The sequence below is a fragment of the Ciona robusta genome, chromosome 5, assembly GCF_009617815.1.
Source record: "Ciona robusta chromosome 5, ASM961781v2".
Taxonomy (NCBI): Eukaryota; Metazoa; Chordata; class Ascidiacea; order Phlebobranchia; family Cionidae; genus Ciona; species Ciona robusta.
In genome coordinates this window covers 4,277,548-4,300,432 of record NC_143239.1, presented here as the reverse complement: position 1 = coordinate 4,300,432, position 22,885 = coordinate 4,277,548, and the positions used below count along the sequence as shown (strand labels likewise).

General features: G+C 32.7%; 2 protein-coding genes across 2 annotated transcripts; both read left to right on the top strand.

Moving 5' to 3' along the window:
• The first annotated feature begins 673 nt into the window (after positions 1 to 673).
• On the top strand, positions 674 to 4,062 carry LOC149735788 (D-amino-acid oxidase-like). Its single transcript, XM_089878227.1, has 7 exons — positions 674 to 1,107; positions 1,374 to 1,542; positions 1,838 to 2,047; positions 2,278 to 2,408; positions 2,767 to 2,872; positions 3,212 to 3,347; positions 3,540 to 4,062. The coding sequence occupies exons 1-7, from the start codon at positions 1,021 to 1,023 to the stop codon at positions 3,691 to 3,693; spliced, it is 993 nt and encodes a 330-aa protein (XP_089734353.1). The 5' UTR covers positions 674 to 1,020; the 3' UTR covers positions 3,694 to 4,062.
• A 559-nt stretch (positions 4,063 to 4,621) lies between these two features.
• LOC149735787 (sperm flagella and cilia-associated protein 2-like) lies at positions 4,622 to 22,763 on the top strand. Its single transcript, XM_089878226.1, has 39 exons — positions 4,622 to 4,826; positions 5,336 to 5,499; positions 5,839 to 5,913; positions 6,146 to 6,262; positions 6,582 to 6,688; positions 6,954 to 7,113; positions 7,683 to 7,807; positions 8,411 to 8,561; positions 8,851 to 8,934; positions 9,114 to 9,218; positions 9,680 to 9,867; positions 10,254 to 10,401; positions 10,759 to 10,872; positions 11,239 to 11,416; positions 11,666 to 11,721; positions 11,958 to 12,151; positions 12,476 to 12,603; positions 12,864 to 13,007; positions 13,439 to 13,572; positions 13,703 to 13,827; positions 13,897 to 14,025; positions 14,289 to 14,528; positions 14,928 to 15,084; positions 15,310 to 15,447; positions 15,729 to 15,907; positions 16,356 to 16,441; positions 16,687 to 16,891; positions 17,213 to 17,334; positions 17,619 to 17,838; positions 18,091 to 18,277; positions 18,676 to 18,808; positions 19,150 to 19,271; positions 19,649 to 19,831; positions 20,501 to 20,608; positions 21,026 to 21,102; positions 21,321 to 21,399; positions 21,630 to 21,827; positions 22,233 to 22,358; positions 22,559 to 22,763. The coding sequence occupies exons 1-39, from the start codon at positions 4,769 to 4,771 to the stop codon at positions 22,622 to 22,624; spliced, it is 5,310 nt and encodes a 1,769-aa protein (XP_089734352.1). The 5' UTR covers positions 4,622 to 4,768; the 3' UTR covers positions 22,625 to 22,763.
• Positions 22,764 to 22,885: the final 122 nt, after the last annotated feature.

The window sequence follows — 22,885 nt, the reverse complement described above, 5'->3', positions numbered from 1 at the left end:
TAGGGCCAAAATTAGTAGGATAGAAGCCCTACGCACCATATAAGAATGTATAACAAGGGTAATAATGCTGAAAATGCGATTCTTAAATTTTTTTATTTATTGTTGGTTAGGCTGATAGGCTATACTTTGTCCAAAGCGAATGTACAAAGCATATATAGTAGGGTGGGGGGAGATGGGACAACTTTAGCACACAATATCCAGAAATCCTGACCGTGTTTTAAACAATTAACAACTGTCTATGAGAGTCATGAGGACATATAGTTCCATATTTTTTAATGTTCTTTGTTTACTACTAAATGGGACGAGAAAATAGAGGTAAAAGTGTCCCATCTTCCCCCATCCTACTACTGTATATTAGAGTATTAGACCAGGACGATATATGACTGTCTGTACTGCTTCTGCTCGGCCTAAGCGCGTTAGATTGGTAAGTTTTAAATGTCTTTAAAATGCTACAGGTCTTTGAGTTATAATAATGTTCTACTTTGGTGTAAATTCTAAGATCTAACATTTTAAAACAATTAAATCCAGAGTCCGTATATAAACATATATAAACATGTTTATAAACATATATAAACATGTTTATATACGTATATAAACGTATATAAACGTATATAAACGTATATAAACATGTTTATATACGGACTCTGAATTAAATCAAAATTTTTTTTCGAGTTTTCCTTGGGGAAACCCCACATAAATGCGCAGTTTGCGTACGTGCAAAGAATACGCATTGGTCTGTATATTTGTTATTGTAGTCCCTGCGGAACTTTAAACGTTTTGTTAGTAAATGCTGTGTTAATACTTAACTACGTAAGGTACTAAAGATACATCGTTACTTCAAGTTAGGCTATGTTTGCACTTGAGTGCTGGAATTGTTTAGTTAGGCCGGCGCACCATAGGCTACGTAATTTGGGCTAACTTTGGTTTTATAACGGTTTTTATAGTATTCTTTATAGACCTGGTTACTTAAAAATATATTTTAATATTATTATTTTTAATTGTGCATGTATAACATAATCAATGCCTCAAAACATTGCAATAATTGGAGCTGGAATTATTGGCTTATCCACTGCTTGTAAGATACAGGAAGATATACCAGGATGCAAGGTGTATATATTTATTGTTTTAGCTTTTAAAAACTTAACTCACTTTAACATAAAAATATAGAATAGTAACAGCTGTGTCACAAATTTAGTTCAATTTTCTGCCCTAACTAGTAACTACCAATTACGGTGTATGGCAACAAAAACAAGATCCATATTTATGTATCTATATTTAAAATTTTTTTGTTTGTGTTGTTTAGTTTTTTGTTGGTTCCGTCTGATTGTATTCAAAGCTTTTATGAAAAGGTAAATGCTAAATATATAAACCAGGTGACAATATTCTATGATGAGTGTTCACCAAACACGACAGGAGATATCTCTGCTGGGTTTATCTACCCTTACGAATGCGGGAACGATGAAGAAAACCAGGCCATTTATTTTCGACAAACATTGGAGCGCTTTAGAGTGTTGTATGACAGACAGGATGCGTTTGAAATAGGTAAGTTCTGAATTGTAATCTGTATATACATTTATGGACAGTTACAATCTATGAACCTATGGTAGGTTTTGCAGTGTCTGTTTGTGTAAGGTACTACATTTTATTAGAATTTTTATTGGTTAAAAGTTTAACTGCTGAACTATAGAGAAACGGGCAGCGTTTATGCGTATGATTTTGCATGCACACCTTTTATGGGTACTGTTTAAGTTATTTGTAGTTAATTCAAGGAGTGTGGTGTATGAAAAATCATATTTTAATAAATTTAAAACCAATAAACATGTTGTTCATATATCAGGTATTGGAGAAATGACTGGCTTCTTAGTTGGTGAGGATGCAAAACTGACAGAAGTTTTAAAAGAATTCCCAAACTTTCGTAAAGCAAGTGAGGCAGAGTGCCATCACTTTTTGAGAGATACTAAAGAAAGGCCAGTGTACACATTGACTACTTGGATTTGTGAATGCACACGCTATCTACCATGGTTGACCAAGAGTATTGAACTAAAAGGTAATTTCGACAATATAGATAATTTTGACATGTTTTCCACCAAGTCCTGAATAATTATGATGTGCTCATTTGTTTTACCCAGTGATTTTTTTAAAATCAATTTCAATGGATATAGGTTTGTTTGTATTTGTAATAAGTTTGTTTGTATCTGTAATACATGTTGCAGATTAATTATAAACTTCCTGTTATGGCAACAATAAATATTGTTAAATGTTATGCTCACTTTTCAGGCGGAAAATTGATAAAAAAGCACATTTCTTCATTTGAGGACTTATCTGATTTTGACATCATTATAAACTGTGCTGGCATTGGGGCAAAGTTTCTTACATCGGACAAAGAATTGTATCCAGTCAGAGGGCAGGTACAACTTAAAATTACAAGTGTTTGCTTAACTACCAGGTTAAATATACAGTTAAATTTACAAGTGTTTGATTTCCCACACATGGCCACACTTAGGGATGCACATTACAGAATAATTAGGTATTCTAAATCTAGGATATCCTAGAATACTTTATTTCGAATCTAGAATTCCGAATCTAGAATTTCGAATCTTTTTATATTCATAGGAAAAAATAATTTTACCCACATAAGTCAGTTTATTGAGTCTTTCATATTAGCCTTGTTTGATCAGGAGCTGTAAAATGATCAAAAATTGTACTATTGGGTAGTTTTTTGCGTCATGAAACGTATAGCAGGCAATTTTTTTTATTCCCTTGAAGGTATATGCAGTTGAAGCTCCTTGGATTAAACATTTCTATTTGTTTAATGATTACTACATTCTACCACGCTTAACTGATGTAGTTTTGGGAGGGACACATCAATATGGTATTTTGCATTTATGTTGTTTCAAATAAAACTGTACAGTTCATGTGTCATCTTTTTGTACCAATGAAATGTTGTTGCAACACGCTTAACTGCAATAAAACCTGTATACTTTTAATAGTTAGGATTGTATATAGCACCGTAAATCTTGTGGTAAAATATGATATTTGCATTTATTTAATTAAATTCTTTTCATATCTCATTTCCACAATAGGCGAGACACTTTTTTAACCTGTAACGGTATTATGTAAAATAAATCTACATAATGAGCATTTTGATCATATTAATACATATTAATACTACTATACTTAGCACAAGTATGTCTATCAAGTTGCTTTTTAGACAATTACAACTTGGAAGTTGACGAAAAAGATTCTGATAAGATATGGCGCTACTGCTGCGAGTTTGAACCAAGTTTGCGATACAGCAAAATCAAAAGTCAACATGTTGGTTTAAGACCAAAGAGAACAGCAATCAGGTCAGTTATGCTTTGTTAAAACTGAATTGTGGTGTAAAGTATCTAATGCAGTGTATTTATGATAGACATTAAGTTTTACAAATAATATTTTATTTTTTTCCATCTTATCTGACCACACATTGTTATAAATTCTCATTTAAGCACCTATTAAGAAGAAATAACAGAATAAGGTATTGTTTTGGTATGTTTTAGAATTGAGCTGGAACAACAAAAACTGAGCAATCGCACAGTCACTATTCTTCATAACTATGGCCATGGTGGTTCTGGTGTCACTATGCATTGGGGATGTGCAATAAAAGCATCTCAATTACTTCAACAACATTTAAATCTTGTGCAAAAACTCTGAAAGACTAAATGTTCATTCATGTTCTTTTAAAGCCACAACGCTTTTTACATAGGTTCACCTTATGTTTAATAATTATTTCATGCTTTTAGCAGTACTGTTTAATTTAAATCTGTTAAATTTTGTGTTATTTTAGCAACCAGGTTAATTTGTGAGCAGTATAAACAATTTTATTTATTTTGTAAAGTAAACAATAAAGTGTTATTTTAAGTCAATGATTTTTTAACACCATAGCTTATACATATGGATGTAAATGCTATGATAAAATGTATATATGTACTTTTAATATAGAATTCTATGCAATTTGTGCTTATATATCATATTGTTTGCTTGTGAAATTACAGTAAACTTTGCTTATCAAGTGAATGCAAATTTGTGTGTTTGATGTAATGTCTTGGATTGGAGGTTTAGTGTGAAGCAACTATATTGACCACTGCTGAATTAAGATACAAAGATACATGTATTATATTAATGTTGAATATATTGATGCTTAGAATAGATATTTTAACGACGTGAGCTTCTGTTTTCTTTGGACTTGCGGAAACGAAACATTGTGACGCACAGAAACCAAAATGCATAATGCGTGGGTTTAGAACTTTAGAACACGTTTTAGACGTGTTCGAAACTGAAGCAGTGGTGAACTATAATTTATCATCACAATGAACAATCTGTATCATGTGAGATTTTGTTAATATAATACCAATTTTATTGGTACACGAGGGAAATACACAAACTGTACCTGGTACGAAAAAATGCAAATCTTTGTCCCTAATTATACACATCGGTATATGATTTCGATGATTACTATGTTTCCATGGTTACGAAGGCGCTATGATTTTGTTTTTGGTTTTTGTTTATAAAACTAGAATAGCTATAACTGTGTATTTTGAACAATTTAACGTATTAATTAAAATTAAGGTTAATTATTTTTTGTTTTTTTAGCCTATGCATATAGAATTGTTTATCAAAATAGCATTACGGCTTATTTTAGCATATAAACACGAGAATTTTAATTTAGGAACAACAGAACTAAACTGAAGACCAATATTTTGGTTTTAATCAGTAAATTTTTATAAAAATGACGGACATACTTTGCAACTGGTTGAATGATGAGGTGAATCTCTCGAAAAAGCTCGGTATGTAAATAAATTTACATAATACTGATTTGATTTTAGTTTCACAATTCTTTTATGCACAATTTTCTTAATTTAGATTGGTAGCACATTGGGTATTTGTGTCACTGGTGACCAAAGAAAATTTTGGTTCTGAAATATACCTTATGTTGCACTAATAACCACTATATCACTTGTTTTTAAAGTGTTCGTGTTACAAAAGCATTACGAAAGTTTGGAAATTCTTTTAAAACTTCTGTCAGTTTTGCATCCTCACCAACTAACTTTTAAAGTGTTCGTGTTACAAAATGAACTTCAAATGTAAGCGATTAAGTGTTGCGTCATCATAAATTGGCTTGACCATAAGGTTGTTATATTTAAATTTAACAACAAAAATACATTTCGTTTAAATATTGTATAATATTGCAATCTAACACCATAAAAAAGTAGTTTTATATAGTTTAAGTTTCCGAACAAATAGAATACTAGCCTCTCTAAAATATTAAATATAACACATAATCTATTTTCTTCAGACAAATCTCAATTTGCTGAAGATTTTGCTTCTGGTTTCTACCTCGGCGAAATTCTTCACAAGTTTCAGCTTCAGCATGATTTCGACAAATTTTCTGCCGGACAAACCGCAGATGCAAAACTTAACAACTTCACAAGACTTGAACCTGTTCTGCATTTGCTGGAGGTAAGAAATTTCTTTATCAACAGTGGTGTTTACATTTTTGTTGGTAGTTTTCAAAAGTAGATTTGTATATATATAATATATGTTTTCTAAGCTGGTGTATAAAAATTTTAGCATATATTAACACTTAGTTTATAATATGTGTATGCCCTTGTACTATTTATAATAGTTGTACATGCCTTTGTACTATTTATAATATAATATGTGTACATGTACTCTTTATTGCTTTCAATATATTTGTGCAGAAAGTTTACCCAATAAACATCCCATTTACCAATGCATGTTACTCATCATGCAGTTTAATAATAGCACACAGTTGAATAAGTTATGTGTTAACTTCAGATTCCATTTGATACGAACATAGCGTACGATATAATGATGATGAGACATGGAACGGCCACACGGTTGCTGTATCAGGTAAAATGAAAAAAAAACAGTATTATTGCTAACAGAAATAAAATTGTAGACTTAAGCTTTTGAGAAATTAAAATAAGCTTGGTAGGCTCTCTTTTAAAGTAAAAAAAGCAGAAAAGTTGTTGCATTTGGTTACTTATTTATTACAATTTTTTTAATAGAATTGAATTCATTTGTCTGCATATTTGTTTCTTTAATATTTGTTTTGTTTATTATGACACTATACTCATTGCAGATGTACATTGCTCTTCATCGTAAAGTGAAGAGCAACTTGACGGGGGCAGCCATGGAGAGCATGAGACCTTCTGCTCCTGTGAAACTTGAACAAATTGAAAGTGGATTGTACAAAGAGGTTAAGTTGCATTCTTTAATTTAATTTAAAAAACATCTGTATACAAAAGTTTTAATTGCTATGTACAAAATACTCACTGTTTACATTATATTTGTATTATACTTTAAAATACATGTCACCCCGGATAGCAACTACGGCACATAATAATACATGTTAAATACCATCGTACTTGAAAGTGAACGCACTAAAGCTCTTGAATAGGGTAAATGTAAAGTATGACTTAACTATTCAAATTACTTAATAAATGTAGTAATGTATGGGTGTAAATATGTACCTGTATCGTCTGTGTGTGTCTCAAACTCCTAAATAAACACAACAGAGGTTAAAGACATTGCTACCTCGAGAATCTGACCTCATTTTGGAGAAAGTCTCAACCAAATTTCAAGCCAAGAGAAAAGATAATGAACGCAAAGCACTTGATGCACGGTAATGAAGTATATTACTAAATCCACACTCAAAAAATAATACAAGTTCGAAAACAGCCTAAACCCTAAACTTAAGAATTAAGTGCTTGGCTGGGCAATATCATATATCCCAAAGGACCTACATACAGTTACTCATACATATATCTGTTTGTATTATTTTACATATCTTTAATTTGTAATATTTTACACTTTTTTTATTTGTAATATTTTACATATCTGTTTGTAAAATTGTACACTTTTTTTGTAATATTTTAAATACTAATCAGATACAAAGAAATGGAAAATTACAACAAAATCAGTCAACAACAACGGCAAGCTGCACTTGAGAAATCGAGAGTTGCAAAACAAAAGCAAACCGAGATTTTAGCCAAAATACAAGCAGCCACAGTTCATATACCTAAACCACCACCTACCAAAACTTTGAAGGTATTTTTAAAAACGTAACTTTATAGATATTATTTGTGTCTGTGGTGTATATATATTTAATGTACCACCCCTACCAAAATTTTATATGGTATTAGCAGTAAAGTATTACGGACATTTGACATTTTGTGTCTGGTGCTGTGGCTCATTGGTTAATGCATTTTCTGCAACTAGATAGTATTAGGTTCAAGGCTCAATGCTGCCACAGTTGTTGGCATGTGTATTCTAGAGCAAGACATTTTATTGCTTCAATCTTGTAGTTACTTATGGTTGTCTATTAGCAGTAAACTTCAAAAATAAAAAATGCCAAACAAATATTAAGGTCCTATGTTGTCACTAAACAAATTCTATCCTCAACTTTAGTTATTGCTGGTTAAATTAAAACATAATAAAAAAAACCCTGTAAGCATCTGGTGCTACAAAAACATAACTGACAAAAATCAAGTCCAACCAATTGTATAACAAAAAAGAAATATTTATTTCCCCCAAATGGCATCGTCCGTCTCATATTCTAATAGAATCTTGAAAAAAATCTTATTTTCTAAATTGAGCATAACAAATATTTTCTGTAGGTGATGAACATGAAAAGGGAATTACGTCAACGAAGAGAAGCAGAGTTGGTAAGAAGTGAAATCAAAGGATTTGAAAGTAATCTTACCAAGCTTGTTGCGCCTACATCATCAAATACTGATCAAATGTATGTATGGATTTGAAGGGGTCTTATTTAATCGTTTGTTTTATAGTAATATGTCTATGAAAAGGTATACTTCGTTCCGGCGCCCTGGCATAGTGGTTAATGCGCCTGCCTGTAACCCAGAGGTAATGGATTCAAGGTTCGACGCTGCCACCATTGTGGACGTATGTGTCCCTGGGCAAGACACCTAACGGCAATTGCTCCAACCCAGTGGTCACTAATGGGTTGTCCAAATTATCAGCCATACATAAAAATTGCAAAAATCCCCCCCAAAATAATTACCCACAAAGTAACATATATAAATATGCTAACTCGTAAGCTGGCACCAGGTGTTAAACTCGTGTGATAACGATTGACATTTTCCGACCACGCAAGGATAAAGTTAGTTACATTCATTAATTTATTCATTCAAGTATACTGTATAAATGCGGGCTTTATGTTTTAGCATGAAAGAATTTTTAAATGAAAAACTTTAAATGAAAAAGTTCAAATATAACAAATTACCTATATATATTACACATTATCATTTATTTAAAACCCTTCTGAATGTTCATTCAATCATGTTTTGAATTAAATATTCTTTGTAATTTTTTTAAATCTTTTTAGTGATGGAGGAGATGCTGGCCTCCAAAAAAGCATCGAGTATCTACAGCAGATAAAGACAAGATTGGAGGAAGATTCAACTGCTCGAGATGAAAGAGCAAAAAGGAGAAGGAAAGTCCTTGTGGATCAGATGAAAGCACATCATGCTCAAGAGGTATATAATCTTTTTTTAGCAAAAGTTCTTTTTTCTTAACTTTTTTTTAGCAATATAAGATAGAGCTATGTTGTTCTGGAATAATTATTGTAGTTTGGTTGTTTACCTGGCACCGTATATGGCTACAAACACACATTATATATATACCATGAAAGGCCTCACCAAAGCCACCAAATAACCCTTTCTAGGATAATGCTTTGTTTTAGTGTGAAAACTTTACAAATAAACACATCTTACAGTTGCACTGTATTCCACATACCTTTATTGTGATTGTGTGAAATATTTTCAGGAATCATTGAGGCAAGAGCAAGTTGTTCAACGTTTGATGCGTCAATCACAACAAGAAAGAAGAATTGCTGTACAGCTAATGCAGGTACATATGATGAACCATACATTTTATGTGGTTTATACCATATTAGTTGATGATGTGGTTTGTAGTATATTTTTGAGGTTTATAGCATTTGCATTACAGAGCTGCAAACTGATAGAAAATTTAATTAATGGCAGGTATTTGTCTAAATTTACAGTTTGTTTAAAGCTTTTTTTCCAAAGGCACGAAGAGAGAAAGATGTTATCAGGAAAAATCGCATCTTCCAAGAGAAGCAGGTGGAGACAAGAAGATTGCAAGATTTCCAAGATGCATTGGATAAAGAAGCAGTGAGTGCAACTTATTTAAATGTTTGTTACATAATTTTAGTTGAAACTTTTCAAGATGTCTTCAGTGCGTCTTCAAAAAAACCAGGGGTTTCTCAAAATGTGGGTTTTAAACGTTTACTTATGAACTGTAATCTGTGAAACAGTTATGTCATGTTATGTTTTTCAGTCTGCATTAAACAGGTCTATAGAAACCATATGTGCCATAACCCTAAAAAACTTTAGCAACCCCTAGTTTAAATAGCTTATTATCACTCATTTAATGTTTACCTCCTCTTAAACATCTTAAATTATTTTCGAAACATAAGAAAAATATACCAAAAAATGTTATGTAAAAAACCACACAGAAGCAAAAATATATGCATTAAATACACTCACTTTCAAAACATTATAAACTTTCAGCTATAAACCAACATAACTTATATAGAATTCCCCCCTGGTAAATTTTTTCTATTCATTTCCAGGCACTTAACAAGTTAGCCAAGGAAGAATATGAAGAAGAAATCCAACGTGAGTTAGAACTTCACCAGCGCATTAGATCCCAACATGCACATGAGAAATACAGGCAACATTATAACTTCTGTCAGGAGGTGCTGAATGCAATCACAGACTTTGCTTGCAAGATTGCTGAGTACAGAGAACTAACTGACAAGTGAGGATTATTTTGTGTTAAAAAAATAATTGTGTTTTGATAGGTGTTGCTGAAATAAAAGCACATCAGTGGGGCATTACCATATAAAATTACTCTGGGCTAAATCCCCCTGCCTTGGTATAGGATTTCACCCACATACAACAGAATGCATGCTTTTTGGGCTGTAATAGGCCAATACCCTAGTGCTTATTTTTGTAACCTTCTTATTTAGTGAATTGCTTCTAATTTTAATTATTTCTATTGGAAGGCATGTTAGCACTTGTTATTATGCATGTTATCACTTGTTATTACACTTAAGTTTTTGAATATATATTTACATTATGAAATGTCTGAGTCTCACAACACAGTCTCAACTCAAGTTCATTTTAATTTGTTTTCTTTTAAAGGAAAGTTCCAGAAAAGTTGGTCAGAGAATGGAGAGATTTTGTGATCATGGGCAAACCATTATACATCTCAAGTGACATTGCCCTGCGTGAGAAGATTGAGTTAGAAAAAGAAAATTTGCTTGATGATCAAGACTTTTCGGAGTATAAGGTAATGCTGTAGCATATGATGCTGTTAAATGACTATTTTTTGCTTGTTACTGTAATAAATTCCCCTAATCTGACCCTGATCTGGTGCTCATAGAAGTGAATGATTTTTATGTAAAGAAAAACAGTAAGGTTTCGGTGCTTTGAAAACGTAGCAAACTCTTTTGTTAAAATTGGTACGAAATGTGCAGAATTTTTTTTGAAAATTGGTTCGAAATGTGAAGAATTTTTTTATTTTGAACAAAGGGCGGTTATTACTGCCAGACCATTGTGAAACATTTTTTTTTATTTCATACAAATACATGACTTCTAACTGTAACCAAGATGTCTTTGTTCATTTTTTAATTTCTATCATTTACAGAACATGGTTGGGGAATGGAAACCATTAGAAGATACCGAGATTTCAAAACCTGCAAACAATAATATTCTTGGTCATATCTTGCATAGGATGTTCAGCATAGTTGCTCCAACTCCAGTAAGTTCTGGTAAACAGTGGTGCCGTTTAAAAAAAAACACAGTGTTGCATGATCAAGTTTTTAAACAATTCATGTTTAAAATCGCACACTCTAAGTCTATAAACCCTATTACCCAATTTGTTTATAGCAATAAAGCTATATCTCTAGCATATACAGCAGAAAAACTGCAGTAAACCAGGCTGTAGTGTGTTGACTTTTAAAGTTACCTCGAATGGATACTGTATGTTTGTAGACTATTCGAACTCATTCATTCTTTCGTTCAAATTTGTTTAAAAAAATTGAGGCAGTGGATATTTTTTGCAATTGCAAATTTTTAAAGTATAAAATGTTGACAATTAAACTTAATCTTTTTTTTATCTCAACAGCCTCCATCTCCTCCTCCCGTCTTCCCTGAGTTCCCGATAAAAGTTGCGGTCCTTGGGAAGATGTTTGCTGGGAAGAGTAGTGTTATATCATCACTGGTGAAACAACATCGAATCGTTCAACTTTCAATGAACGAAATATTATCTTCAGCAGTGGATGCACTTAGTGAGAGAAATGAAGGTAAGTAGTTTAATATAAGATTATGAACTTTGGGGTATTGGGTCAATACAAGCATAAACCTTAGATTACTTGGTGTGACTTTTTTGAGGTTATAGAACAGAATTTTATATTAAATAAGGAATATTGATAGCAAAATTGTTATTTTACCCTTTGTTAAAGTCTATTTTTATCATCAGAGCAAAGATTAACAATTTTTTGTCAAATTTTTAAAAGCTGTTTCATGTTCATCAAATTTTTTTTTTTCTTTAGAGAATGAACAGTCTGAGGACCTTGCGAATCAGAATGCATTGGCTGAAAAGGCTGTGGTAAGTTATGTAGTAATAACATTTAAACTACCAAATTAAAGATAGTGAAAGACTTATTAGTTTTTTTTTAAATGAGGTTGTACTACTATTCCTTGTTTGATCATTTATCAGTTTATACACCTCCACTTGCTTATACAATTTTTTTTTTGTACTTGTACACCTCATTTTATTAGTTTTTTTTTACATGTTTAACATATTTGTGTTACTTAGCATTGAAACACTTGTTTATTATTCAGGAACATTTAAAGAAAGGTGAAATTGTTCCAAATGAAGTCTTGGTTGATTTACTTGTTGACCGGATCCACAAAATACCGGCTGGAACCGGTTGGATCCTGGATGGATTTCCAACCAACATTGAGCAAGCTTTGTTGCTTGAAAAAGCATTGACTGGTTCAGATGTGTCTTACTCCAAAGATAAGAAAGATAAGAGGTATGCAAGGATAACTACAAAGTTGTTCCATTTAGTTTTGGTTTTTGTGACTTTAGTAGTTGTTGTTGTTGGTACACATCTTTACATTTGTTAGTTTTTGTGGACAGGTTTAGAGATTTTATATCTTATGCTTGGACAACTGCATAAAGTCTATGTTTATGAGTATATTTGTCATGTTATAATTGCCACTACCACTTTAAGTATTACATGGCACCTATTGCCACCCATACCTTCACATACACTTGTTTAATTCCACCTATCCAGAGACCTATTGCATTGGTATACTCCTAACTGGCATGGGTATGAAAATAATTTGAATTTCAGAAAATCTTCTGTTGTTTCTGACCCGAAACCTGTGAAAGCTAAACCAGCCACTCCACCTGGTTTACATATGGTTGTTCATCTTGATGTGAGCGATGCAACGATACTCAGTCGTGCATGTGGCCGGACATGTAAGTTCTGTGTTATATTAGTAAAGACGTAAAGTATTTTTTGGGTTTGAGTGAACTTTTATGTAATATATGGCTTTTAAAATTCTAGACACCCATTGAGTAGACATACCACTTTGAGGGTTATGGTTTCCCATGTTTTTTTTTCATATTTTGTCCATGATTTTTTATTCTGTATTTTGCCCATTGTTGAACAATTAAATTTGTGTGGCTTATACACACAGTTAAATTTTTTTAAACATGTGTCTTCTGTGTTTTTACAGATGGTACAGAGAGTGGGGAAACCTTCCATACAGAATATGAACCTCCTCCATTTGGAAGCCACAGTGGCCTTGGTAAAGTAGATCAGATAAAGAATGTACAAGACCCAGCTTTCGAACACGAACAAGTCCAACACAGGATTACAAGTAAATGCAGAATACCTGAAGATTAAACACAAACATATGTTAACTATTTGTTTAAGTTGAACTTTTTGGTATCACACTTTCAATTTTAAAATGCACGATTATTCTTTACTACAGAGGTAGTGGCAAATGGCAGTAATTTCATTTTAGATTTGGCTTACATATTTTTTCTGGTGAGTAGGAATTTTAGGTTTTGTGTGCCTTATAAACAATGATAATACAATAGTAAATAATATTATTAACTTTTATTTTTCTCTTTGATTACGGTAGCGAAGATTTAGAAATATTTTAACGAAAAGACAACAGTTGTTAAAAAATGCTTACAGTTAAAAACATATTTACATTTAGTTGGAAGAAAAAAAAGCGTGGTTGCTACACCTGGCAAATTAAATACATTAATTTGTTACGCTAAAATGAAACCCTTTTTACATCAGGTTTTCACAGCAATTGGGAAAAGATGGAAAAGTTGTACAGTGAGATAACCACAGTGCAGCATGTTGATGCAGAAGCTGCTAAAGATACTGTTTATGCTCAGCTTGAGAAGACTGTTTTTTCAACACTCAATAAGGTACATGCTGAATAAGACGTAATTTACATCGTCATTCTGTAATATTTTACTCCATTTTAACTATTAAACAATTTTAAATATTATTTTTGTTAAAGATATAAAATATATATATATATATTCTTTTTTAAAGATTCAAGAAAAGAGTGAAGAGGAGTTTGCTGCAGAACTTAGCGATAAATTATCAGAAGAAATTCCCAAGGAGGAAGTGAAACCACAAAGAAGTGATCTTTTAAGACCAGATTCTGCAAGTAGCAGGTTGGTGGGCTCAACTTGTTTTAAATAAACTGTTTTATTTAATTTTCATGATTGCATTTCAATTTCCAGAAAATCAAAGGACTCGATACGAAGCGCTCGCAGCAAAACAAAATCAGGAAAAGGTTCAGCTCGTGATAGAAAGAAGAGTGGAGAAAAGTCCGATAAAAAATCTCGAAGCAGATCGGCCTCGAGTAAAAGGTAAACAACAAATATTTACCTGAATAACACCGAAAGTTTAGAAAGCCAAGTGCATCTAGTAATTAAAGGTAGTGTGTACATTCTAGATTTGTCATTTAAGTGTTAGGGTGTCTTAAGTCAGCTTGGTAGGTCTTTAAACTAACCTAGTTGTAAAGTGTCTATATTATTATTTTTATTCTATAAGGGTTGTGCTCCTACGGGATTTAGTACATAGGCCAGAGTTGGCTCTTTAACTCCTTTTTACACTTTTCTATAACCAACAGCTCAAAAGATAAAAGGAAATCCGCCACCCCACCCCCAGCGCCTGTGACTGTGGCGGTTGAACCAGAAGAAGTCAATAAACCTAAACCTGGAGACCAGGGGTGGGAGTACGTGGACGAGGAACTACCATTAACGCTCGTACATTCATCTGTTCCTTATTGGAAGAACGCAGAGATGACTTACATCAAGTCATGTAAATTCGTTTTCAGGGAAATTCGAATGGAGAGGGAGAGTATTATCAGGTTGGTGAAACCCGACTGGGTGGATTGTTTGTATTCTTGGTTGAGTGACTTGTGTTAGGTGTATAAGTGCAATTTATGTCATGTGCGTGCCAGCATAGAAGTTACCATGTATGTTACTTTATAGGTAATTATTTTTGGGGGGATTTTTTCATGGCTGATAAATTGGACAACCCAATAGTGACCACTGGGTTGGAGCAATTTCCGTTAAGTGTCTTGCTCAAGGACACATACACCCCCAATGGTAGCAGTGATGAGCCTTGAACCCATTACCTGTTGGTAACAGGCAGGCGCGCTACCCACTTTGCCACGGCGCCGGACAAATGTTTCAAAATGTGATAAACATTTAATATAACACTGCCTCTATCTTACTCTTTGCAAAACCCTTGTACTTTAATCCAGATACTTGTACGAGATCCGACAAGACTTTCAGCTTCACTTGAGACGTCCAGACCACAAACAAACATTTGTAACTGCTTGGCATCACGATTACAACAGTGTGGCTGAAGATCTTCGCAAAGATGAGGAAACACAAGCTGAACTTCATCAAAGACTTGATGTATGGCACTTTTCTAAAGTTTAAACATAAATTAAGAAAAAAAAATTGTAATTTTTTAATAAAAGGAGGCTTTTGTTTTATATCTATGGTTTTGTGTTCATTCATTGTTGGTTGGGTGTTGCTATATTTTTAACTATTATCTATTTTTTATGTTTTTACATACATTTTTAGCCATTTTGTTGGTATTACTGTATTTTTGTGTAAATATTATATTATCCAATGCAGGATTTACGCGAAAAACTCTGGGACATTTGTGACACGAGGAAAGAAGAAGTGGAAGTTGAGAGGAGCAACCTCATCAGTGAAGGATGGTTGCAAGATCATCTTGGCATCTTAACCAATCTCTATCTTACTCTAATGCAGGTTTAAATATTGTCTAGAATTTTAGTTACTTTTTATAACAAGAGATCAAACTACACAACCGATGCATTAAACGGGATTAGCCATTGTATAGTAAGATATATAATACCTGTGTTATTTGTTCAGTTGTCCCATCTTAGGATGAATATGTATTTATTGTTTTCCCATAAAGTTACTATATGCCTATTTATTACTCTTGAGGTGTATAAAAAAGACCGCCGTGGAATAACTACTTTGCCTTGCCACACAAGAATAAAAAGTTACATTCGTATATTCATTTTCAGGGTGAAATTGATCGTTTTGAAGACACGGCTCGTGTTGTGAAAGATTACTACAGTGGAATGCGCAAGAGCATACCTGGGGAAAACGTATTACCCGGTATGTTACCACGACTACCACTGGTTGAACATGATGTTGGTGTACATGGTGTTCCTACTGTCCAAAGCACACTTACTGTTGGAAGGTAGGGAATGGTTTCTCTTATAAAATGCATAGACTATATATTAGAATGGTGTATTTTTCTTTTTAGCACTGTGTAATTTCATTAGTATAGCTTCGTATTGTTTTATATTTTTTTGCATTTTATATTACAGTAATTGAAGTGTTGAGTTTTGATTCTGGTATCTCCTGGTGACAAGCTATTTATTTTAACCAATAATTTAATGACACAAATCACTAATCATTCATGGCCTAAGCTCGTTTCCTATACAGCAGGCCAAAAAAATTATATAAAAATTACAAATTATCAACCAGTTATTTTATTGATTTTTTTATATTTGGGGTAGTGGGCCAACCCTGGCTTAAATCTTAGGACCCATGGCATGCCAAGCTGCGAGTCCCCACTCACATAGAATCACTAATCATTCTGTATTGTAATATGTTCCGTATTTTAATATGCAAAACTTCCACAGTGAAAATCCATCTATATCTCCACAGTCTTCACAATCAGACACCAAGAAATTATCAACTAAACAAAGTGAAGATGTAACCAACGAAAGTAAGTTTTAGTAAAAATGCAATTTAATGAGTTCTGGCTGAAGTCTAAACCCAAGTACATAAGCGCAAACGTTTTTAACCACAGGGGAGGCAGTAATAGTGAGATACAGAATTCTATGAAACAAAACTTAACTTTTTAATGTTTACTCATTAAAGCAGTGCAGAAAATTTGGGGGAGGCCTGCCCACATTGCCGCCCTGATTTGGCGCCTATGCCTTAGTATAACATTTTGACCTTATATTTCAGACGAAGCGACAAAACTTGCTCAAGCTGGCAGCAGAACTAAAATTCCTCTCATACAAAGAGGAGTTGCTTTCAGCAACCAGCTCACAGAGGATGGAGGGAAAGGAAAAAAAGGAAAACCTCCTGCGGCTGTAGGAACAGATAGCCCAGTACAAGATGATAAACTGGAAGAGAAGACAGTAGAAGAGGCGTTTACTTTTGCAGCAAAGTAAGATTTTATGAATTATTAGTTTTAACTTGATTTTTTGCTGTAAGATATATTTATTGTTTAGCTCTACCGTACAATTTTTTAAAACATGTTAAAATAACTGTTGCTAAAATTTTGTTTAATTTGTATACAATTGATGCGTTACTGGAAGCATGGTAGTAGCTTAAAAAATAAATTTAAAGCTAAAACTACTGGATTTATCTCTTAATTCATTGACGGTTGCAAACACTTAACCAAATAGTCCAAAAATTTTGCCTTCAGCTTAACTTTACATTTCCTATTCTAGTTTACTTACCCAACTTGTTTTTCTATGTTTTTCAGTGCGATTGCACACGTGGTCCAGGTTTGTATCAACGCAAAGGAAGCAGAGGAAGAAGAAGAAAGACTTCAAAAAGAAGAAGCTGAAAAAGCAAAAGCTGCTCTTATTCCTGTGGATAAGAAAGGTGATTTATTTGATCCGTTTATGTTGGTTATTAATAACACAGTGCTTCAACATAAATGTTGCACTACAGATACAAAATAAAAAGAATGTTTTTCATTGATATTTATGCTATAACTGCCAAATATTGTGCTATTTTCTTAAACTTTCGTACGAAAACTGTTTAAACTCTTGGAATAATTTTTAGAACTGTAGGTAACTCTAGTTGTTAGAGGGGATACGTTTTACTAGATCTTCTGTTTTTTTATGTTTATTTTATCTTATTTGATCTTCTTTTTCATCTTAAAGGTGGAGGAGGTAAAAAAGGAGGTGGTAAAAGCGCTAAGGGAAAGAAGGGAGGAAAGGGTGGGAAGAGCAAATCTCCCACTCCCACTCCTCCCACTCCTGTGGAGGAGGAGAGTGAGGAAGAGAAAAAGAAGAGAGAAACAGCAGCAAGGTTAAAAGAGGAATATTTTGCTGTTCTCCAACAGGAAGAAGCAGCAGCCAAGGGTCGACTTAAGTTAATCAAGTAGGTTTTCAAATTTAAAATAAATTTTGCACAGAGTAACAAAGTTTGCAGTTTTAATTGGGTAAGTCTACCATGCAAAAATAATAAACTGAAATGTAGCAGTATACTTGGGTAAAAAGAAACACCTAAAAAAATCCTACCACTATTAATAATGTTAAATATTTAAAACAATTAGTCTTCGTAAAAAAATGCAGTTTTTTCTCCAAATATGTTACTTTTCAGAGGTTTTTTAAACTGTTTTTTTTTCTACAGAACACGTTCCATTCACACCCTGTCGGACTTGTATGGCAAATCTGAGATGACATTCACTGATATGAATGACTGGATAGGTTCAAGATATCTTAGGGAGATGGCAGCCATTGATAATCTGAGCTCTGTTGTTCGACAGTGCATAGAGGAAGGCGTGCAACTTGAGTATGAGTTGCTGCTGGAGCAAGATGTAAGTATGTGGTTTAACTCCCGTCTGGTGCCATGGCAAAATGGTAAGCGTCTTCCTGTAACTCAGAGGTAATGGGTTCAAGGCTCGTCAATGTCACCCTTGTGATGAACGTGTCCTTGGTCAAGGCACTTAAAGCTAATTGCTCCAACCCAGTGGTCACTAATAACGAATGTTGTTTTCCGGCTATGCGAGGATATAGTAAAATACATTCAACTTTTGATATTTCTTTCATTTTATTTATTCAAAGTGTGAATGGTGCATTTATATGCACATGGAAATTTAAAGTCCACAATATTTGTCTTTTTCTTTTTTTTAAGTATTGCAAATTAATACTAATAAAATGAAACTATACCTCCTAGATATATATTCCCTACACCAAATCGTTTATATGATTCCAGGAGTTTATAATCAACCATGACGCAAAGGTTATAAGAACACCAAGTCCACCACCCAGACCTGAACCTATTGAAACTTTCCAACCTGATGTCTTTACAATTGTTCAACTTGGGAAGCTTTACAGCCATTTTAAAGGTAAATTTTTATTTGAATACTTTTATAGTAGGTGTGACTGTATAAAAAAATTAAATTTAGAAGTATTTTTCATGATTTCAAAGTCCTTGTTCACCTTATAGCCAAATGTTTATCGTTCAAAAATTGTTCACATTTAAAATGTCTTAAAAATAATTAGTTTTAGGCCAATAAATGCACACATTGTCAGTATACCATCAACCCAGTAGCACATAAGCTGTGGGATTATGGATCAACCCTGGCATACACCCCATATCCACTGCCATGCTATACCATATGACCTCACCTATATAGAATAGACCTCCACATTTATGCTTAGTAAATTTTAACTCTATGTTTTTTAGGTGTTGCTCCCAATGGAATGATATTGAACAAAGCCTTTATAGAAGTGTTGGCAGATACAGCTGCATTAGATGCTGGTGCAGATGCTTTACCTGATATGTGGATTAACATTTCATACAACCAGGCAAGGGATTGATGTTTAATTATATCTGTACATGTATTGTAAGAAAATAGTAACATAGTATGGTGTACCATTGGTAATTTATTTTGAAAATTTGGGTAACTAAATAACTTTTGAGTTTATATCTTTACTGTCTTATAATAATAATAATAATAATAACTTAATTTGTTAGGGTAGCGAAGATTTAGAAATATTTCAGACTAAAAGACAGAATATAGCGCAAAAACAACAGTTGTTAAAACACGCTAACAGTTAAAATCGTATTTACATTTAATTGATCGAAAATAAGCGTGGTCGCAACACCTAGCAATACTACATATGCCAGGTCTTTATTATTATGTTGTTTTCAATAAAAAAAAACATTTTTCTATCCTACCCAGCTTGTGGAGCTGGCGGACCTTTTGTCTGGTGAATCAGAATACATTGATTGGAGAAAATTTCTACTGCTTGCTGCGTTTCCATGGCAGCAGCCAACCACAGAGGAACTGCTGTTAGCAAGATCAGCTTTCCAACAGCACGATGTTTGTGGGAATGGATGGATAAGCAAGGACCAATTCTTGAATGTAAGCTTGGTGTTGGTTAACAAAATGTAGGATTGATTTAAGTAAATTAATATTTCTACAAAGGGAAACTGTAAAACTTGGTTAGAATCTATGTGCAAAACATAAATCTTTGTCCAGAAGTTTATTTTATTATAAAATGAATGTAACTTGGCCCGAAACAGACAATTGTTTTAACTCTGGTGATTCATACACCCCGTGTCAGCTTATGAGTTACCATGTATGTTACTTTGTGGGTGATTTTTGGGGAAGGTTTTTTATGTATGGCTGTTATTTTGTACAATCCATTAGGGACCACTGAGTTATAATATCGTTGTACTAAGGTTTCTACAGTTCATATTACCCAAAGCTGACCGTCTGAACTAAAATTTCCAAGCTGGTTAGTGGTTGTTTCTTGTCTCTTACTCTCAAACCAGAGTCAGTAAACCCCCACTATTACAGCTATTGACGATTATTTACCCATATGATAATTGCTGCTTTGGAATTTCAAACTTAAAAAACTCAAATGCTATTATAAAGTAATCACATTGTTGTAATGACATCTGCATATACTTTTCTTCTCAGATAAACCATATTTACAACTATACAAATGTTCTGTTAAAATTTTTAAAAATCAATTGTAAAACTCAATTTTAAATTTTTGAGAATTCCAAAATCTGTTTTTATTCCTAGGTTAAACTTTGGCTGGATGATAGTGAAAGCAGCAAAGATCCCGATGTTTATGACAGAAATAAACACTTCAGTGAATTCTGTTTCACACTTTTCTCAGATTGGGAGCAGGTTATTAAACTTAAAATTATTTTATACTCTTTATCTGCCAAGGTTTTTAGTATTTTTTGGTTTTACTTCATTTTTTACTTGTAAAAATATTCTATATTGAGTGAAAATATTTTATATGGGTACTGTCCTGCCCCATAAATGCATCCAAACTGTTTTCATAAATGTTTATAATACATGAGCTGGAGAAATTTTATAAGTTTTAGACCTAACCATTAAATGATAAATATAATATATTGTTATAGACCCCACCATTATTTTGTATTATCTTATTTTTGTCGGTTTTATTTTTTTCTATGTCTTTTTTATAAATTTTTATGTCTTTTTATGTATTTTTTATTATTATTTTTTTCCTATTTATATTATTTTAAATGTTTTTTTTTCTAAATTTTTTTATTACCTTTTAAATATTTTTTACAGACTCCACCAAGATTGGACTATGTCAACATGCTCATGTATTTTGCTATGGATAAAAATACGGTCACTGGATTTTTAAGGTAAAAACAATAAACCTTGCATTTGTACAAACTCCTATGCTAAAATCAACCTTTTGTTTACACTTTGCATGCCCAACCATGCACAGTGAGTAATTTTTCTGTTTTTCATTTTGTCCAAAACATATATGTATGAAAATTAGAAAATAATTTTATCAAAATTTGGGATTGTCACAAAATGTGTAAGTACTTGGTTCTAACCTAACTACATTATTTTGCAGAGCATTAAGTGTTGCTTCAGGAAAAGCAATGCCTTCATATACAAAGAAACTCATAGAACCTACTGAAGATTTGAATAATGTAATAATATTAATATTTTAATTTTAAAAATAGAACTTTATTGTTGAAAATATAAAACTTTTCACTTTGAATTTTATACTGTCGAACTTTATACAGTACACTGTTTAAGTTTCAATATTTCTAAAAAAATTAATTGGTATTTTGTAAATAATGTAATTTAAATATATATTGTGCTATGCTTGCAAATACTAGAGAAGAACAAATTTTTTTAACTACACACATTTTTTTAGAATTCCGTTCCTGGAACTGAACGTCTTTTAGAACTGAGTCCGTCAAAAACCAGAGGTATCAAACTGGAACTCGACACAAATCCATCTCCTGAGATTTCAGCTCAAGATTGGTGGAGTGTGCTACATCATGGGAGTAGCAGATTAGGGGATTCCCATCGGTTTGCTGAGTTTGACGACCCCAAGTCACAATTTTCTATGGTAGACAATTTAATATTTAGCAGTGATTTTTATGATGTTAATTTTTAAAGAAGCAAATGTCATGTATTGTGAATATGTGAGCCAATTTTCTATAGAAACCTTAAGCATTTTTACACATATATCACATTGTTTCAACAGTTTATTTATATTTTATTTATCTGACCCTGTAGCGTAGTGGTTAGAGCTCCCAACTCTATGGGAGAGGGTTCAAGGCTTAACGCTACCACCATTGTGGGTGTATGTGTCCTTGAGCCAGTAACTTAATGGTAATTACAATAATGGGTTGTCCAAATTATCAATTATACAATAAAAAGAAACCCACAAAGTTACACATGCGGGAATTAAATGTATAAAACATGGTAAAAATAAATAATTTTTATTCAATATGAAATTATTTTTTTCCAGCCTCAACTCCAGTCTTTATACGAAGAATTAGAATCTGATGAAAGTTCAACTCTACCAATGCAAACTCTTATTCTTCATCCTGTATTACAAGATGCAATACTTGGTTGCAAGAAATACCAATTTCTGGTAAGCTGGTAACTAGCTGGTAATTACGAAATGCACATTTTTTGAAACATAGCTTAGTTTTTATATTCAGTTTTTAAAACTGAGAACGTCATTATGATATTGAGGAACGATCTAATTTTTGACATAGCTTAGATTATTTTTGTTTTTTAAAAAGGAAATTTTATTATAATATTGACCTAATTTAAAACATATTTTTGCAGGACATTCGATCTGTATTTCATGGTGAGAATTCTGCTTATGATGCAGACACCACTCAATTTATCTAAAAAATATCACAGTCGTGTTTTTCCTGTTTTGCATTTTGACAACCGTCATCAAATATTTTGTTTTTTACATTATATTTGTATTGTATGTATATTTTAACAATGTTCGTTTATTGAAATAAACAATAATTTATTTGCTGTGTATCTGTTTGATTTTGTTTGTCACCAGTCCAGTCAGACATTTTGACATTTGACCTAGTGGGAAATTTTGTTTAAGTGAGACATTTTGTACGAGTAAAACAATCTGTCCCAGGGTGACACTGA